This window comes from Boleophthalmus pectinirostris, unplaced genomic scaffold (assembly GCF_026225935.1).
Source record: "Boleophthalmus pectinirostris isolate CB_2022bp ecotype Guang Dong unplaced genomic scaffold, ASM2622593v1 HiC_scaffold_2, whole genome shotgun sequence".
NCBI classification, from domain to species: Eukaryota; Metazoa; Chordata; class Actinopteri; order Gobiiformes; family Gobiidae; genus Boleophthalmus; species Boleophthalmus pectinirostris.
The window spans coordinates 13,120,214-13,137,623 of NW_026571152.1; the positions used below are offsets into that span (position 1 = coordinate 13,120,214).

Below are 17,410 nucleotides of genomic sequence, written 5' to 3' on the forward strand. Positions count from 1 at the left end.
GCACAAGGTGGAAAAGAGCATTTTGAGTGAATGAAACAAAACAACTCCAGGTCATTTTTGAGGAGGTAACAACATTCTAACATGACTAAACGCTCACGAGTCACTTTTGTGTAATATAGAACCTTTAAAAGGGAATTAAAGCCACAAGAATGCATAATATGTGTTCTTTAAACCACACACTTTTTTATCTTTGTGAACTCAAAAGTTTTAAGGTTGCCAAGTGTTTACAGACTATTAGCTGCAGTTCTGCTGAGGTTAGGCAGAGGGCAGTGTTTCTAGTGGCCTATAGATCCTAAACTGCCAGAGATTAGTGGAATAACTTGATGCACTGTCTGCCCGCGTTCTTTTTGCTGGATGTAGACACTGTTTTTGATACTAGACGCTCTATGTTGCGTTTATTAGATACAACAATGTGCAATTCCTGTGTGATACGTCCATATTTATACTGTCTGCAATCAGAGTGCAGGTTCATAAGTGTATACTCAGCCTAAAATTTTCTTAATAATAATAAGGGATATAATGTATTCAGGAATGTTGTATGTTTCTCTTATAGTAGAGAAGAAAAGGATATTTTTGTGTTTTAAGAGATTAGAGGTAATATATTTGTGTCAGAATGTTTTATTAGACAGCACTTGAAGGATTATTATTATATTATTATTATAATTATAATAATAATAATTATTATTAAAGACGCACTATGTAACTTTTCTAGTGGAAGTTCTGCCACCTTCTTGTCTCCATGGATATATCATTGCTTTGCCTGGAATGTTACACAGTTTCAGTGGTGTATAGTACTTGTTACATTTACTCACTATAATTTTCAAAGAACATTTTTAGCAGTTTCTCGCACCACTCCTTTGGATATGATTAAATTTTTATAATCTTGGTGGTCTGCCTTTGAAAATATTATCTAATGCTTATAAATTCTTAAATTTATAACCAGTAAGTAAGTAAGTCACTCTTACCTGAGTAGTGCTTTCCCCCCAAATACTCTTGAGCCACTACTGTACTTTAACTTGAGTAATAGTATTTTGAAGTAACATTTCTCTTACTTGAGTACAATTTTTGGCTAGTCTATCCATCTCTGTTTGGGATTTTATCCTGCAATTTTACCTTGAAAATCATTCAAGGTATTTGTTATTCTTATTTCTGTCATGCTGTGGACCATTCCAGACAAAGCAATAACATCTCCATGGAGACAAGCAAGTAGTGGAGCCTCCATCAGAAAAGTGTCACAGTGCACCTTTAAACTTATTGTATGATGTATAAATGGGGCTGTGTATTGTCATATTCAGTATTCATGTTGCCACAGTTGTAAATGCCATAGGTGTGGGACTCCTCAGACCTGCTCATTTCTTACTCTTTTCTATGGCAACATATGGTTTATTTTACTCTGGAAATAAATTATTTTGCAGAAAAGAACCTTTGCTTTTGTCATGTTTTTGTTAATGACATGGACTTTGTGCCTTAATTATAATTAGAGCTGGGGAATATGACAAAAAATTAACATACACTATTGTTTTACTGATATTGATCAATCACATAAGCTTTACTCTGGACAAATTTGATTAATTATGCAGCCCTAATTATCATAATGCTTTTGATTTAAATGCAGTGCAATGCATATCAATCAACATGAATGAACATTTAAATGTTAATGTGCCAGACTTAGTCAGAGGGTGATTTTTCATCTATAGTCCCAGCACAGACATTGAGGGTCATTTTACAAAGTCTACAATTAAAATTAATTGGAAATAGAAAATTAAAGCTATATGTCGGAACATTCTCCATGGAAATAGGTACGTTTTATGCCACACTGTGGAATTTATACAGCCAGTCAAAGAAACAACACTTCCATGGAAACAAGAAGGAGGAAGCAATACGTAAGTGGCCAGCAGGGGGCAGTCATGGGACGCAGTGAGCGACTGATGTTCAGTGACAGCTCAGATTTACAAAGAGCTGCTGTAAGTGTGGAGGTTTGTGTTGGTGTTTTTTTCATGATAACCCACAGAGTCTGTCCAGGAAATAAAAACAAAACAAACTAAATTATAATAACAACTGCACAGTTCAATAGTGGCACCAGTGTAGCCAGTTCTCCTTTGAAATGCATTAAATTTTTGGGAAGTAAAATTAAAAAAAAGCTTTTTCTCCCATTTCAATCCGAGTGCAGACAGTTTGTAGAAGCAGACAATCATGAGATCTTGTATCAAAGTTCAACAAAAAAGGGAGAAATTCAGGCTCATGTTAGTCTTTTAAAAATACATTTTAAACAGGAAAGAAACTCACTCTCTGACTGGCTTATTGGGTCCACCAGAGCTTGGATTTTAGGAGGAAAACAAAGCCCCTCTTCTTTTACATATGTGTAGATAGTGCAGACCAGTCCTTCCCAGTATACTCTGACCACAACTCAGCCCAGGACAGAAGGGGGCGCTGCAGAGAGCTGAGAAGATTACTGAATATGACTTCTCATCCACCAGGAGACAGAACATCAGGATGATAGTGACCCACCTGGTTTGTCCTTTTCTGATAAATACATGAAGCTGTTTTAAATCCTTAAGTCAGGTTTTTATACTATAACACAGTAGTACTCTGACTGTGTTGGAATATTTTACTAAAAGTTTAGTCACAATGAAATCCAAGCACTCCAAAAAAGTAAAAGTCGCACGAGGAAGAGTATAGAATAGTATAGTTAACAAAGTCCTGATGAAGACCAGTCATGGTCGAAACATTTTGGCTTTGGCCATTTAAATCAAGGCCCATTTAAATTGAGGCCTTTACACTATACTTCATTGTGTGACTTTAACTTTTTTGGAGTGCCTGGATTTCGTTGTGTCCAAAGGTTTGATTCTTTTTCCAAAAGCACTCTCTACCTGTTCTCACTGACTGAAACACCTGCAGCAAACAGCCACATTTCAGTTTTTCTGTACAGATGTGTCTAAAAGTATACAGTAGCTTATTCAATAACTAAATACATTTTCAAAGTGTATTCTTCACATCACTGGATAGCATGTTCATTAGGCCTAATTATAGTCTACTTTTGAAAGCATCACAGGCCTAGAGTTTGTCTGTGCCAGTTGGCGTGATAAATAAAGAATCTTGAAGCTCACAGATTTTACTTTTACTTATCTTCACATGAAAGAACAGGAATGCAGCCAACCAGCAAGACACATAATTCTCAAAAAGAAGGTAAAGAAACTTAAATCAAGTCAGTATCAGCTACATTGTGTGCACAATTAATTAATTAATTAATTAATTAATTATTAGAAAAAGCTTGCATCTTATAGGGCCATGATTTTTATGCTGGACAAATCTCCATCACATGTATCAAAGTACTCCATTGTGTCGTTCAGCCAGTAAGGGCTGAAAAAAGATGAAAAATAATGACATGGCCCCCTTCTTCAACTGACCTAAACCCTATTGAGAACTTGTGGGCCCTTCCCACCCTTTACGCTGAACGAAAACAGATTCTGGGAGGCTGTAGTTGCTGGTGCAAAAAATCTGATCAATAAATTGACAGACTCCATGAATGGAAGGCTTACGACTGTTACTGAGAAGAAGGATGACTATATTGGTGACTGTTTTTTTTTTTTTTATATATGTTTATTTGTAAATTTTGAGTTGTTTACTATTCTGACAGATGAAAATAAACAAGTGAGAATAGAAAACATATTTTTTTTATTTAGTTGTGTAATAATTCTGCACATGAATAGTTGCCCAATAATTGTGCACACATAGATTTTCTCCTAAGAAAGCCAAAACTTTACTTTTACTTTCTTAAATATTCATGTTTGAGGTTTATTAACATAGACACAGAGCACTGTAGTTGTTCAGTTATAAAATGAATCCTCATAAATACGACTTACCTAATAATTATGCACACAGTATAAACCTGCATTGAAAATAAAATAAATGATGTTATCGCTTTCCCTAGAATGTTCCTAAATATATGTGTTTGTAGTTTAAAATACCTTGAATAACATGCATTCTTACTGTGAGCTGCAGTATGTTGCAAGAGTCTCTAGAGGCCCCAAGCAAAATCCAGTCCCCAAACAATAATTAATTTTGAATCAAAAAACATGTAATAGTTTCATGCAATAAAATGCATAGTATATGTTACAAAATAAAAAAGTAAAAAGTGGCTAAATGCAGCGCCCTCTCCAGGTGGTGGGGAGTCCCTGTATTAAGGGGAGGCGTTGAAGTATCTGGAGGTCTTGTTCACAAGTGAGGGACAGATGGAGAGTGAGACTGACAGGCAGATTGGTGGAGTATCTGCAGTGATGCAGGCGTTGTATTGGATGATGAAGAAGGAGCTGAGGCCAAAACCAAAACTGTCCATTTTACTGCTCAGTATAAATTATACTCTGACCTGGTCGCTGGTTTAGTCCTGGTTTAGATCTATCTTCTTACCCTCACCTATGGTCATGAGGAAAAGGACACAGATACAAGTGGTTAAATGAGTTTTCTCCGCAGAGTGTCTCGGGCCCTCCCTTAGAGATATGGTGAGGAGCTCAGTTACACGGAAGGAACTTGGAGTAGAGCCTCTGCTCCTCCACGTCGAGAAGAGCCAGCTGAGGTGGCTCGGGCATTTGTTCTTGATGTCTCCTGGACGCCTCCCTGGAGAGGTGTTTTGACCACGTCCCACCAGGAGGAGGGCCTGGGGAAGACCCAGGGCACACTGGAGGCCTGGGAACGCCTTGGGATGTCCCCGGAGTTACTGGAGGAAATGTGTGTGGAGAGAGAACTCTGGGCATCTCTGCTCAGATTGCTGCCTCATCGACCAGTACCGGATAAAGCGGATGAAAATGGATGGATGGACCAAGTGAATTAGGGCTACTTTTAGCCTACTTTTGAAAGCATCACAGGCCCTGCACCTTTAAGAGCGCGTGCGTGTGCGCCGCATCTTAAAGTTTAACTGGGGAATAGCCCAGCAGCCAACAGCGGGGCCAGAGCTGCTGCTGAAGCGATGCTGCAGGCGGCGCGCGGACAAAAGAAGACGTGAGGGGGCGTGAGGGGGGCAGAGGCAGAGATGTGTGCACCGGGACAGGAGCTGGTGCAGCGGTGTGAGACAGTCTGAGTACTGGGACAGGAGCTGGTGCAGCGGTGTGAGACAGTCTGAGTACTGGGACAGGAGCTGGTGTAGCGGTGTGAGGCTCTATACTCACCGGGACAGGAGCTGATGTACCGGTGTGAGGCAGTCTGAGCGCCGGGACAGGAGCTGGATGTAACGCTGTCTGAGGCTGATGTAGCGGTGTGTGGACTGAAGGAGGCGGGGGACGTGTCCAGAGAACCAGTGGACCCCCGTGTCTCCACCATGCCGCTCGTGCCGCGCGCTCTGCTCTTCGCGTTGGTCACTTTGCTCATGGTGCTCCTGATCGTGGATGATATCACACAAGTTGAACGAGAGAGCGCGTGAGTACCGCTGAGCCCGGGTCCGTGTGCGTCTGTGCTGTTTTAATGACCATTGTTCGTTCTGGCGCCACTTTGCGCAAAGAAAGGGGCTAATTTCCACGGGATATTGTCAGTTTTGGAGTTGATAACAGCCCACAGGGTGCACGCAGCCACGGCTTCGGTGTTTTCTCGCTCCCATAGAGTGCGTTTATTGTGGATGTTATCATCAAACCAGGACTGAGTGTCAGCAGTTAACCAACACTGAGCCGGGACTAAGCCTACACTGATCAGGACTAAACAGGTGCCCTAAACGCATAGACCTATTTATCCAGGTCTATAAGATAAATAAGTAACCATGAGGACAAAACCTGAACCAGTTTAAGTGTAAACTAGGTCTAAACCAGGATTAAGGCTGCATTTTTATAGGATCAAACCAGGACTGACTTCACTCAGGCCTAAATCCAGAAAGCACCAGGTCAGGATCAGACAGTTGATTAGTTGATTTTTATTGGGGTAATTATACACAGAGCCCTTGCATTTAAAGCATAGGGCATGTCTTTTGTCTATGAAAGCACCAGGTCGAGCTACTAGCTGCCCTATAATTTAATGAAGTGCTAAACCAGGACGAAATTAGGACTAACCTAGGTGTGAACCAGGTGTAAACAGACCCAAACAAAAACTAAACCAGGACTACAGCTGGACTAAACCAACTCAAAAATGGGACCAAATGGGGTCCAAAGTGGGTGTGGGTGTGAGGCCGGGCCTGGGGTGCGGCAGGAGCAGCTGTTGAAATGGAGCGGACCAGGTCTCTGAGGACCAGACTGTCTCCAGCAGCACGGCCCGGATCCACTTACACTGAAGAGGAGGAGGCGGGGGAGGAGGAAGAGTCCTCTGTCTCATTTTACTCCTCTGTGACCGGCTACATGTTTAATACCAGTCACATGTCTGAAACTACTCTCAAACCTATAGGGCTGTAGTCCACTATGTCGTGCCAATAAATGAGTCGACTAAAAAGGGGACGTGGCAGAAGATCTCAAAACTATTCTGTATTTCTATGTATCTGACCCAACCTGCATTCATAAAACTACACGTGCATGGGACTCACTCTCTGCTGTCATCCCATATAAATCCTTATCATCTAAATACAATGAGTAGTCAACTAATACAAATTTTGGTTTCTTTCTTTTATATTAATATGTGTTTTTTGTAATCCCACAATTGACCAGGATAATCATCCATTGATGTATACAAGTCTATGTTGTCCTACACTTGTTCTGAAACAGCTCAAGATCATTCTAAAGCTGATGCGATGTGCAGTAGTTTCATTAGCAGGATGCACGCTGATTGTGTTGTGATATCGCTCTGAAGGAGGAGCGATTTCACATTACATTTATTAGGGTCATAACCTAAATCACAATAATTAAAAGTTAACATTGGTTTGTAGTGTTTCATGATTCATCTTTGAAAAGTCCCAGTATTAGAGACAAGATGGGACTGCAGGTAATTTAATTCTTCCGATTACAGTTATAATCCAGATGAAACTGTGATGTGATTAGAGTCTGTGGTAGGCCCATTACGGCTGCATTTGTGCTGGTCTCCATTGCACCACACCTCACTCTGGGATCTCCTTACACTGTCTAACCCAATCCACTGTGCTTTCAGAGGCTCAGGGCGGGCCCACAAGACCCCCAAACCACACAGGTAACACTGCCTTAAGTGAATTATAGATGTAGTGATACTTTGCAGCTGATGTCATCAACATTCCCTGGGGGTGTGATGCTCACTGTTGGCACTGCTCTGTCTGACGCTCTAGACTTCAATCTGAGCTTTTTTTTTTTTTTAACACAATCTGACCCAAAAGACCTGATTTAGCTGGAACTACAAGGTGAGTCTCACACATAAAACGACAGTCACAAGCTACATATCAGCTAACAGTTTTTCAGTTAGTCTCTCACCTTTTTGATGAAAATCAAATCTCTAAACAGGACCACGAATCCTTGTATTGATCACAGGCTCCTGTGTTGTTGAAATCCATTTTGTATTTTTCTTGTGCATTGTATCACCATAGTAACTGATGAACATCCCTCGTACATGTAGGCATACATGTAGAACACCCCAGCGTGATGTCACTGCAAAGTATCAGTTGTTTTTGATGGTTCTGAGGAGTAGTTAGCTTGTCTGACCTATTTTAATGCTGTTACAGAAAATGAGTCCAACTGCACATTTTGGACAGATAAGACTAGAATATGAGCTGCTAATACAATACAATGTTAATACAATAACTCCACCTGAACATGTTTGTGGTTTAAACTATAGAGTTATCTTTAGGTTCTTTTAGTCCTCATGGAGATATTTAGTCCTCTGCAGAGGGCATTATATTAATTAGTTATGCAAATGTATGCACAATTGTGGGTAGCAGCCTAGACATGTTATAATAAGCAGGAAGCAAAATCTTGTAAATATAATGTAATATTATAGTTTTATAGTATATTATAGTGTTTAGTTTCATCAGATAGAGTTTCATTAGATAAAACCCAACTGTGCAGAAATTACCCCATTTGTACTAAAATTACTACACAACACTGTCGAATCCTATGTTATCAAATGGCATACATTTGTAGAACATGATATATATTGCCAGTACAGGTACACACGGTAACAACAATGTTGTTTGTTTCATAATTCATGTTGATATGCTCCATGTTTTTGCCTCTCCTTCTCTTCAGGCCTGCTGCTGTGCACGTCGATCCGACCCATGGCCAGCCCGCGGTGACACGTGTGACAGGTGCAGAGAGACCCAGCTCTAGCCGGGTGGGGAACTGGACCTTCAACCACACCTTGGCCAACATCATCAGGTTGAGTCCTCTTCTGTCCTCCCAAAACAACATAGACAAGATAGACAAATGCATTAATTTATTTATGTATTTTATATTCATCATTTATATAAAAGGTTTCCATTCACATCAAAGACAGCATTTTTGTTTTGATATAGATCAGGCTGTGCCTTTCCTCTCTCTTGTTAATCCTTCTGTCAACGCTGCTCATTGGTGGCACTGGCACCAGACATTTATTGGTAGAAGGAGCTATGAAGAATCTTCAAGGCACAATGTGTACTGAAAAATGTGTCCTCTGCATTTGACCCATTCTTCAAACTCCAGACCTCAGTGCAGACGCATTTGCAGATCTTGAGCTAATCTTGGTTTAATTTTGATGGATCAGTCCTGGAGATACAGGTGACCCAGATGAAACCCACCCAGACACTGTATAAGGAAGTGGACTAAGTGAGCGTGCTGTCACTCATAGCATTTGTCTCAAGCCAAATGAAGCCAATCGAGGCTACCAGTTATAGCAGCGAATTTGGAGCAAAGATCTATATTTGGAATTCCCAGCATGAGTATCATTGCAACCAAAGAGTAAACGTTATTTTTTATTTTAAGTCATTAATATCTTGATTTAAGGACAAAATAGCAAAATATAAACACCAAGATTACGTATACAGGTTAGAGAGTTAAAAGTAACCCGGGGCTCACTTCCTGTTCTATATATAAAGTTTATGACCCAGACACGAAGAACATGCAAACTCCACACAAACTCCAAACCTGAAACCTAGTGCACGTGAGGTCAGAGCAATAGCCACCGTTCACTTTTAATCAGAACCTGTTTCTTGATGTTTGGTTGTCCTCACAGAAAGGAGATCCTGCACTTCCTGGACCCTGTGCGGGACATGTCCATTCTGAGGGGAGCGGTCAGTCCTGGAGACACTGTCCACTATGTGCTGGACCGTCACAGCAGTACCCACATCTCAGACACCCTGTACAGGCTCCTCCCCTCTAACCCACCCCTCCGCAGGCAGTACCACCACAGCTGTGCCATCGTGGGCAACTCGGGCATCCTGCTCAACAGCCGCTGCGGGCACCAGATCGACCAGCACCCCTTTGTCATCAGGTAACACACGTGGGAACGAGCATTGTAACTAACATGGGAGCTAACATTCTAACTAGCATTGTAACAAGTACTGTAAATAACATGATAACTAACCTTGTAACTAGGATGACCAGACATAACTATTTATCCGGGACAGTCCCAGTTTTGAGTACTGTGTCTCCTGTCCCAGCAGATTTATTCAAAACCATTTGTTTGTCCCATTTTTGTACAGGAAATATCCCAGGTGTCCCTATTTTTGACCAATCTGGTCCCTGCCAACAGTAAAGAGAGGCAGAAACTGTCATTTGTTTTGGTAAAATACAGAAAAGCTGCTTAAAAATGACTAAAACACAAAGACTGTACTCACTGTACTCAGATGTTAGTCGTAAATGGGCCTAGTGCAGGACAATTTATGCACTTGTTTCAGAATTTTATTATTGCCAATCACCCCAAATCTAGCCTGATTCATCAGACAGTTTCACTTCGTTTAAACCATCTGACCTTGTAGCATTAGGATTTGTTCACTCGACGGTGGCCGGGTACTTTTTTTATTTAACCAATCGCTGCTATTTGGTCATGACGTATGTAACTGGTATATTAAGCTTTTCCCAAATGCTGTAGGAAGAAGGACAATAACGTGTTTCCCCTTGTTAAAATTCACCAAACATTCTCTTTGTTCTGGCTTTAAATCCTTGATCTTGGAAATTGTTGCCAACACTGAATGTATGGCTTTGTCTACATCTATCTCAACATTTTTTTTTTACTGTTTTGCTGTTCAGCTCTTTGCTGATTGGTTGGTGCACGGCCTACGACTTCTGGGGTTCTTGCAAACTGTCTAGTGTATTCCAATTCCTGACCTAGTCACTGGATAGAAATGAAATTGAGTGGAGGCACTAGGTGGTACCAGCCTGGCCACCATAAATCAGCCACGTCCCTGTTTATGATTTTGAAAATCTGGTCACCCTACTTGTAACTAGCATTGTAACTAACATGGTAAACTGCTTTGCAACTAAAACTGTAGCTCGCATTCTAATTAATTAACATGGTAATAAATAGTGATGTAACTAGCATTGTAATTAACATGGTCATTGACATTGTAACTAACAGTGTAAGTGTTGTAGAAGTCTGATAGGTAGTAGTCCATAGAATATTGATGAAACAGCAGGAGACAGTCTGCATGTCTGATGCTACTGCTTAAGTTTATTATGAAAGTGGCCAGTGGTACCTGAACACTCGACAGAATGCAGTGAGCATAGTACTGTCACACTGAAGGACATATTGAGACCATATCTAACATGTCTAAGTGCCATATTTGATTAAGTGTCTTAGCTTGACTGTACAGTTTGACCTGCATACAGCTTGACCCAATATCATTAGTTATTAATAGTAACATGGTAACTAACAAGAGCAGCCACCAGACCGACCAGCTCTCCTTTGTCATGAGAGCACTAACATGTAACTAACACAATTTTAACTGGTTTTACTTTCAGTTATAATATAGCCTGATTACTCCTCCTACGCTTTTACTGACAAAGGACTGGCTGTAGACCTCTTTAATTAAAAGACCCAAGCTAATCACTTAGTGTTAAAACAAATCTTGATTAATTGCCCAGCCCAGACTACTTGAGTTAAAATGATTTTATTTTGGATGTATTCCTTTTTTTTGTGAAGGGTTTAAATGTGATCTTCTTTATCTTCTCCCCCCTCTCCTTTCTCTTTCCTCTCTCCCCTGGTCTCCCCTCTCTCTTCTATATCCCCTCTTCTCTCTTTCCTCCTCCTCCTCCTCACTCTCATCCTCTCTCCTCGCTCCTATCTCCCCCTTTTCCCTTTTTCACCCATCTCTCCACCCCTGCCCTCCGCCCTCTGCCCCTGTGTAGATGTAACCTGGCCCCGGTGGAGGAGTTCTCGGTGGACGTGGGCTCCAGGACAGATTTGGTCACCATGAACCCGTCGGTAGTGCAGCGGGCGTTTGGGGACCTGCTCACGGACGAGTGGAGGCAACGCTTTGCCCATAGACTGCGGGCTCTAGGGGGGAGTGTGCTGTGGGTACCCGCCTTCATGGCCAAAGGGGGGGAGGAGCGTGTGGAGTGGGCCCTGAAGTTGATCCAGGAGCAGGGGCTGGAGGTGCGGACTGCTGTGCCTTCTCTGAGACTGCTGCACGCCGTCAGGGGGTAAGACACACCGGGTACAAAGAGCTGGGAATCCTGGAATATTGATATTTTGCAGTGGCACAATGCACACATTAGCAAACACAAACAAAAAAGATTTAAGACTGTCTGAAAAAAAAAAAAAAAAAAACATTTTCATGAACCTGTGCTCATGGTCCCGTTTAGGTGTTTGATTTTCAACAGGAAGTTAGAAGTTAGAAGTGCAAACTCAAGTTAGATCAAGTCTAACTTAATTTTGACCTTCTAACAGTTAGAAGCTCTGTTAGCTTCAGCTTCATATCCTCAGGGAGTGTTGCAGACATCAGCTGCAAAGTATTAACACTAGTGATAGTTGTCACTAACATTTCAAACTTCATTTGAGGAATATACTCAATACCTATTACAATACCATGATAATAATAATTTAAAAAAAAACCTTCTTTAGACAATAGAAAGTGATTTTGAGCTTTAAATAATAGTACATTTTTATATTACCATGTGGTCTAACATCTGTGTAATCCCTCAGTTGTCCAGGTAGGCTCCATAGTGGTCCATGGGCATATACTAGTCTATGTGGTTTTATACTTGTACTTGTTGTAAAAGAACTCAGTTTGCCAACCTAACAAAAGTAATCTTTTGTTAGAGTGGCAAATATTATTCTTAGTTTTATACCAGATGAAACAATTTGTGAAGAATGACAGTGGAAGAATGAGAGACTGAATGAGAGATAGAATTCTCCGTAAGCAAGGCACATTTTATGTACAAGCAACATATTGATCATTTAAACCATTAACTGCACCGCCTGCAGTGTAACTGTTTTAAAAAGGTATGGAACCTGGGTTACAGTGTACGGACAGGCCATGCCTCATGTGAAAGCTCAGAACCTCCAGAATTCCCTCACTGAGCTGCAGAGGCCGCACTAGCACTCAAATAATGTTTGGCTGCTGGTGCTGGGGATTAGGTAAAGACCATTCAGATTGGAGAGAGGCATTTGAGGTTTAAACCAAATGGATTTCAGCATTGAACCTGGCAACACAAATGAGAGACTCAAGTGAGGAACATTCTGTTTCTTGATTGGGTGGCTTTAGAATCAAAATATCAAATTATAACTAAACTACTTGTCCATTTGTTTTTGTTACTAAGAATAAATCAACATTATAATTACTATCAGTGAAAGCTAAGTTCCAAGTTTGACTTGGAACGAGTCTAGGGACACCAGTTTATGAAATTTAAATTTAAAATCTTTAAAAAATGGGACGAACAGATCTAGTTCATTTGAAATTGGTAGCATTATTAGAAGAAGCACTTGGCACTTTCTTAAATGTATTAATTGTATTCACAGCCCAATGTCACAGAGCAGGGCTGTCTCAGAGGGTAATCGAGGGGTTAATACACAGAGCTGTTCACTTGGAGGTGCTGGAACATGCGGTAGTGTGTGGAGGGCTGTCCTCTGCAGCATCAGGCTATTTTTACCCCAGGATGAGCACTCATCATCGGGCAGAGGAGGAGAGAAGGCTCCATCTGACATCCTGACTCTCAACTCCATCTGGCCAATATCACATGTACTAGGCAGTCATTCTGAAAACATGTTGTATTACAATTTTTGATTCCAGGAGCATTAAAATTAGAATGAAGACTGGAATATGAACTGCTGTGCTAATACAAGAATCCTCTGCCTTATAGAACAATTTCAAACTAAACTAAACTAAACTAAACTAGAGTGTTAGCAGCTTTTAGACAAAATAAGATCTCCTAACCAGCTATGTGGTAACTAATGAACATAAGACGAATAACTCAATTGAATATGAAGTGTGAAAAGTGAAACGCCTACATGTGATTGGTGTAAAAACACTAGTAGAGAAGAGGACTGACTTTTTCACAGTTACAGTGAAGGCATCGTTCTGTCCTCCTCACAACTCACAAAGTGGATCATTATGTAAGAGTATTCTGAGTTCTGCGCCTGAACAAAAATAGATCCATACACATACTTATTGTAGGTCTAGTTGTGATTATTCCAAAAATTTTAACTCCAAATAGGATTTAAAAATGTTGCATAGTTGTTTTTAAAATCTAGAGATCGGTAAAATGCCAGTATGAAGAGGTGGTGCTATTACTCATGTATTACTCCTGGAGATTATTGGCATTAGTGACAGTAGCTCAGTTGGTTGAGTGTTTGTCCACTAATCCAACGATTGGCGTACTCTGGTGTATGAACATGTGTGTGAAAGGGTGTGTGGTTCTTTGATGTAGAGCGCTTTATGAAAATGTGACAATTTACCATTTACATAGCAATTAGCTCCAATATGCCCACCGTGACCATGATATAAACACAAGGTATTTAACAATAACATTTTGGCTTAATTTAATGAAGCACCAAAAATCAAACATAAATGAGTGACCTTCAGAGCTGGAAGTATAGGCCTGTTAACCACAAAATGTTCAAAAAGTGTGTTTTTATCTTGCTGTCTCATTAAAGAGGAGATATTATGCAAAATTGACTGAGAGTAATGTGAAGAGAGACTCAGACAAACTGAAACTAATTACATTAACATTTGGAATATGTTGTTTTCAGCAAATATAGCATTTTCAAAAAATAAAAGGTGACCTAAATATGTTATTTGTTAGCAGTTAATACTCCATAGAACTAAAATGCCTCCTCTTTAAAGAGCCCATATTATGATATTTTTTGATTCACATTATAATGCTGTTTCCTCATCAGAAATATACCTGGATTTGTGTTTTGTTTCATTCACACATGTTTAACCACAAATTCTGCATAGTATTAGACGTTCTTCTCTTAAACAAACAACACTCTCTTCCACCTTGTGATGTCATGTGGTAATACAGGAACTCCACTTTGTTTGTAAACTCCATACACTTTGTCTAGGATCATTTGGATAATTTCAGCCCTGGAATTGCCAATCTCTGCTGCACAAGAGGTAGCTGTTCCGTAACTTGAAAACTACTGCTTCATGACATCACAAGGTGCAACAGAACATTTTGATGTTTGGAGATGTAGACAGACTAAAAATAAAGGGTTACTCAAACATGTGTGAATGAAACAAAACACAACTCCAGGTTAGTTTTTGAGAAGGCAACAAAGACAAGGCTCAAAGAGACAATTTTGTGTAATTTGGGCCTGTTTAAAGGGACAGTCTGGAATTTAGGACAAAGGACCTCATTTCCTAGTGAGCCAGAGTGTTGAAGACGTGTGGAGACACTTTTTTAAATATTCCATCCAGTCCTTGTATTTGCAGAGATCGCTGGTGCTAGGCTAGTGCATGTCAATGGCCATAGTTAACCTGCCTCTAAAAACAGTCTTACCCACTCCACAAAGCACCTGAAGCAAATCTATTATTACACCAGACTATTGATGTGAATGTCTGTGTTGATAGAATAATTTCAGTAGTAAAACCAACCTTGCATTTGAAGGATTTATGTCTGAGCAGCAACAGTGAGTTGTACTTCCTGATAGAAAGGTTGGCAGCGGCGGACTGATATCACCTCTCACCTTCCTTACCGGCAAAGTAAAATTCCGCTGCTGCTGAGAAAATAGTCCCTCAACATGCGATGATTTATGCGATACAAGGTTAGTTTTATTTCAGACATTATTCTATCAACACAGACATTTAGATTTACAGCAGCCTGGCGTAATAATAGATTTGCTTCGGGTGCTTTGTTGAGTGGGTAAGACTGTTTTTATATGCACCAAGCACCAGCGACCTCTAAAAATACAAGGACTGGATGGAATATTTAAAATATTGTCTCTACAAATCTCCAACACTCTGGCTAACTAGGAAATTAGGTCCTATGTCCAAAATTCCGGACTGTCCCTTTAATATCAGTGGCAGACTGTGAGCGCAGCTATTCTAAACACATCACTTTCCTCAACAACATAAGGTCAGTACTTTTGCCTCCCTCCTCTGTCCCTTGTACAGGTACTGGCTGACCAAGCAGGTGCCCATCAAGCGCCCCAGCACGGGTCTGCTCATGTACACCCTGGCCACACGCTTCTGCTCCCAGCTACACCTGTACGGCTTCTGGCCCTTTCCCTTGGACTCTCATGGAGCTCCGGTCAAGTACCACTACTACGACCAGCTGACCTACCACTACACGTCCAGTGCCGGCCCCCACGCAATGCCCCTGGAGTACCGCACCCTGAACGCGCTGCACAATCAGGGGGCGCTGCGGCTGCACACGGGCCCCTGTGAGCCGGCAGAGACCACAGGGGGGCGCACTGAGGGTCCAGTGGTGTAAGGGTTATACAGGCATGGATACTACAGGTTACAGTAGTGTTATTTAAAGGGCCAGTGTTACACAAAACAAACTCATTTAGACATGTTCTAATGCTGTTATCTCCTCCAGAACATACCCGGTGCTGTGTTATGTTTCATTCTCACATGTAAGTCTGTCTGCATCTTCAAAGCTGAAAATGCTCTCTTCCACCTTATGATGTCATCAAGTGGTAGTCATCAATGTAACAGTTATTTTAAGCCTCAGTTGAACTGCTTTACTCTACAATACTTAAGATTTGAATAATGTTAAGTTGTTAGTTTTGCATTTAAATATTTTTTGTTTGACATATTGTACAGCTGAGATTGTCAATAGAAAGTCTCTAATACCTTCTGATGCAAAGAGGAGTGAAGAGATTTCAATGAGGCTAAACAACAGCTGCAGCCTCAAAGTTAGGCAAATCCAAGGCTGAAATGATCCAAAAACAAAACTGTGCATTTCCTGTATTACCCTTTAATGACATCACAAGGTGGTGTTTTCAGCTTGAGAGAAGACCTTTGCTTACATTTTCAATGTTTGTCTGTTAAACTTGTGAATGAAACAAAACACAACTCTGTTTTTAATGAGGAGACAACATTATAGCATAGATTAAAAACAGTACAATATGGGCACTTTAAACATGGTGACACTAGGCTACAGGAGTATCTGAGATGGCATGAGGAATTAGCACCTTTACCATAGCACTTAACAATTCAAAACAAAATGTTATATCTTTTGACTGGTTAAAGGGTCTATATTACACTATTTTCTGATCTCTTATAATGTTTCCTCAAAACAAACATACCTGGAGTTGTTATGTTTCATCTGCATGTGTTTAAAACACAAACCCTCTATATTTAGGCTGTGTTACTGCTTCAGGTAACACTGGCTCTTTCAGTGTTTTACAGCTGTTGTTGTATTATCTATGGACTATTGCAATATTTACCATAGATGGAACCATTTTATATTTTTCTTCTTATTTATTTTTTATCTGGCCTAGTTAATTCTTACACAATCCTTTATGTACGGAGTATGAGATAACATTGTTTTCTGGTGACGTTTATCCAGGGAAATATGGGTCATAAGGACTAAGGAGTAGTGTTTTCACAATACAAAAAAATTCATTTTATTCTTATGTCTATGTAACCCCTTAACGCCAACTGTCACAAATATGCAACAAACCATTTGGATCAAGATATAAGATGAGGCTGCATTCCCCCAGTGCTGGTTTGTGCATATGCAGGACTTTCCTAGGAACCTTTGGCAAGCACTTGTTTCTGTCACAAATTTGCAGTGTACCCAAATTTCTATTTAGTTGTTATTTATTTTGAATTTATTTATTTATTTAATAGGGACAGTGCATATTAATGAACATCTACAACACTGCAGTGTAAATATGCCAGATTATAGCAAAAATGATCATTTCCATCTGTAGTCCCTAGACAGGTAACACCACAAAGAAACAACAATAACAAGTGACAGTTGTTTAGTAGTCAGTTTGTAGTCAAATTAATAATCTCAATTTAATTTACTTAAAGGCAAAAACACACACAAAACATTTTTATATACATCTACATAAATTCAGGCGTTAAGGGGGTAATCCCTCAGTGTTCCAGGTTCCATGGGTGTATACTAGTCTATGTGCTCTTATACTTGTTCTGATACAGTTTAAGATCTTT

The 17,410-nt window shown here is 40.3% G+C and overlaps 1 protein-coding gene across 1 annotated transcript; it reads left to right on the forward strand.

The window, feature by feature from the left end:
* The first annotated feature begins 5,311 nt into the window (after positions 1-5,311).
* st8sia2 (ST8 alpha-N-acetyl-neuraminide alpha-2,8-sialyltransferase 2) lies at positions 5,312-15,716 on the forward strand. Its single transcript, XM_055155419.1, has 5 exons — positions 5,312-5,409; positions 8,115-8,243; positions 9,076-9,333; positions 11,190-11,483; positions 15,398-15,716. The coding sequence occupies exons 1-5, from the start codon at positions 5,312-5,314 to the stop codon at positions 15,714-15,716; spliced, it is 1,098 nt and encodes a 365-aa protein (XP_055011394.1).
* The last annotated feature ends 1,694 nt before the right edge of the window (positions 15,717-17,410 follow it).

Coding starts and splice junctions, on each gene's coding strand:
- st8sia2 (XM_055155419.1), top strand. CDS start 5,312: ATGCCGCTCGTGCCGCGCGCTCTGCTCTTCGCGTTGGTCACTTTGCTC. Junction 5,410..8,114: donor CAAGTTGAACGAGAGAGCGC/GTGAGTACCGCT, acceptor CCTTCTCTTCAG/GCCTGCTGCTGTGCACGTCG. Junction 8,244..9,075: donor ACCTTGGCCAACATCATCAG/GTTGAGTCCTCT, acceptor TTGTCCTCACAG/AAAGGAGATCCTGCACTTCC.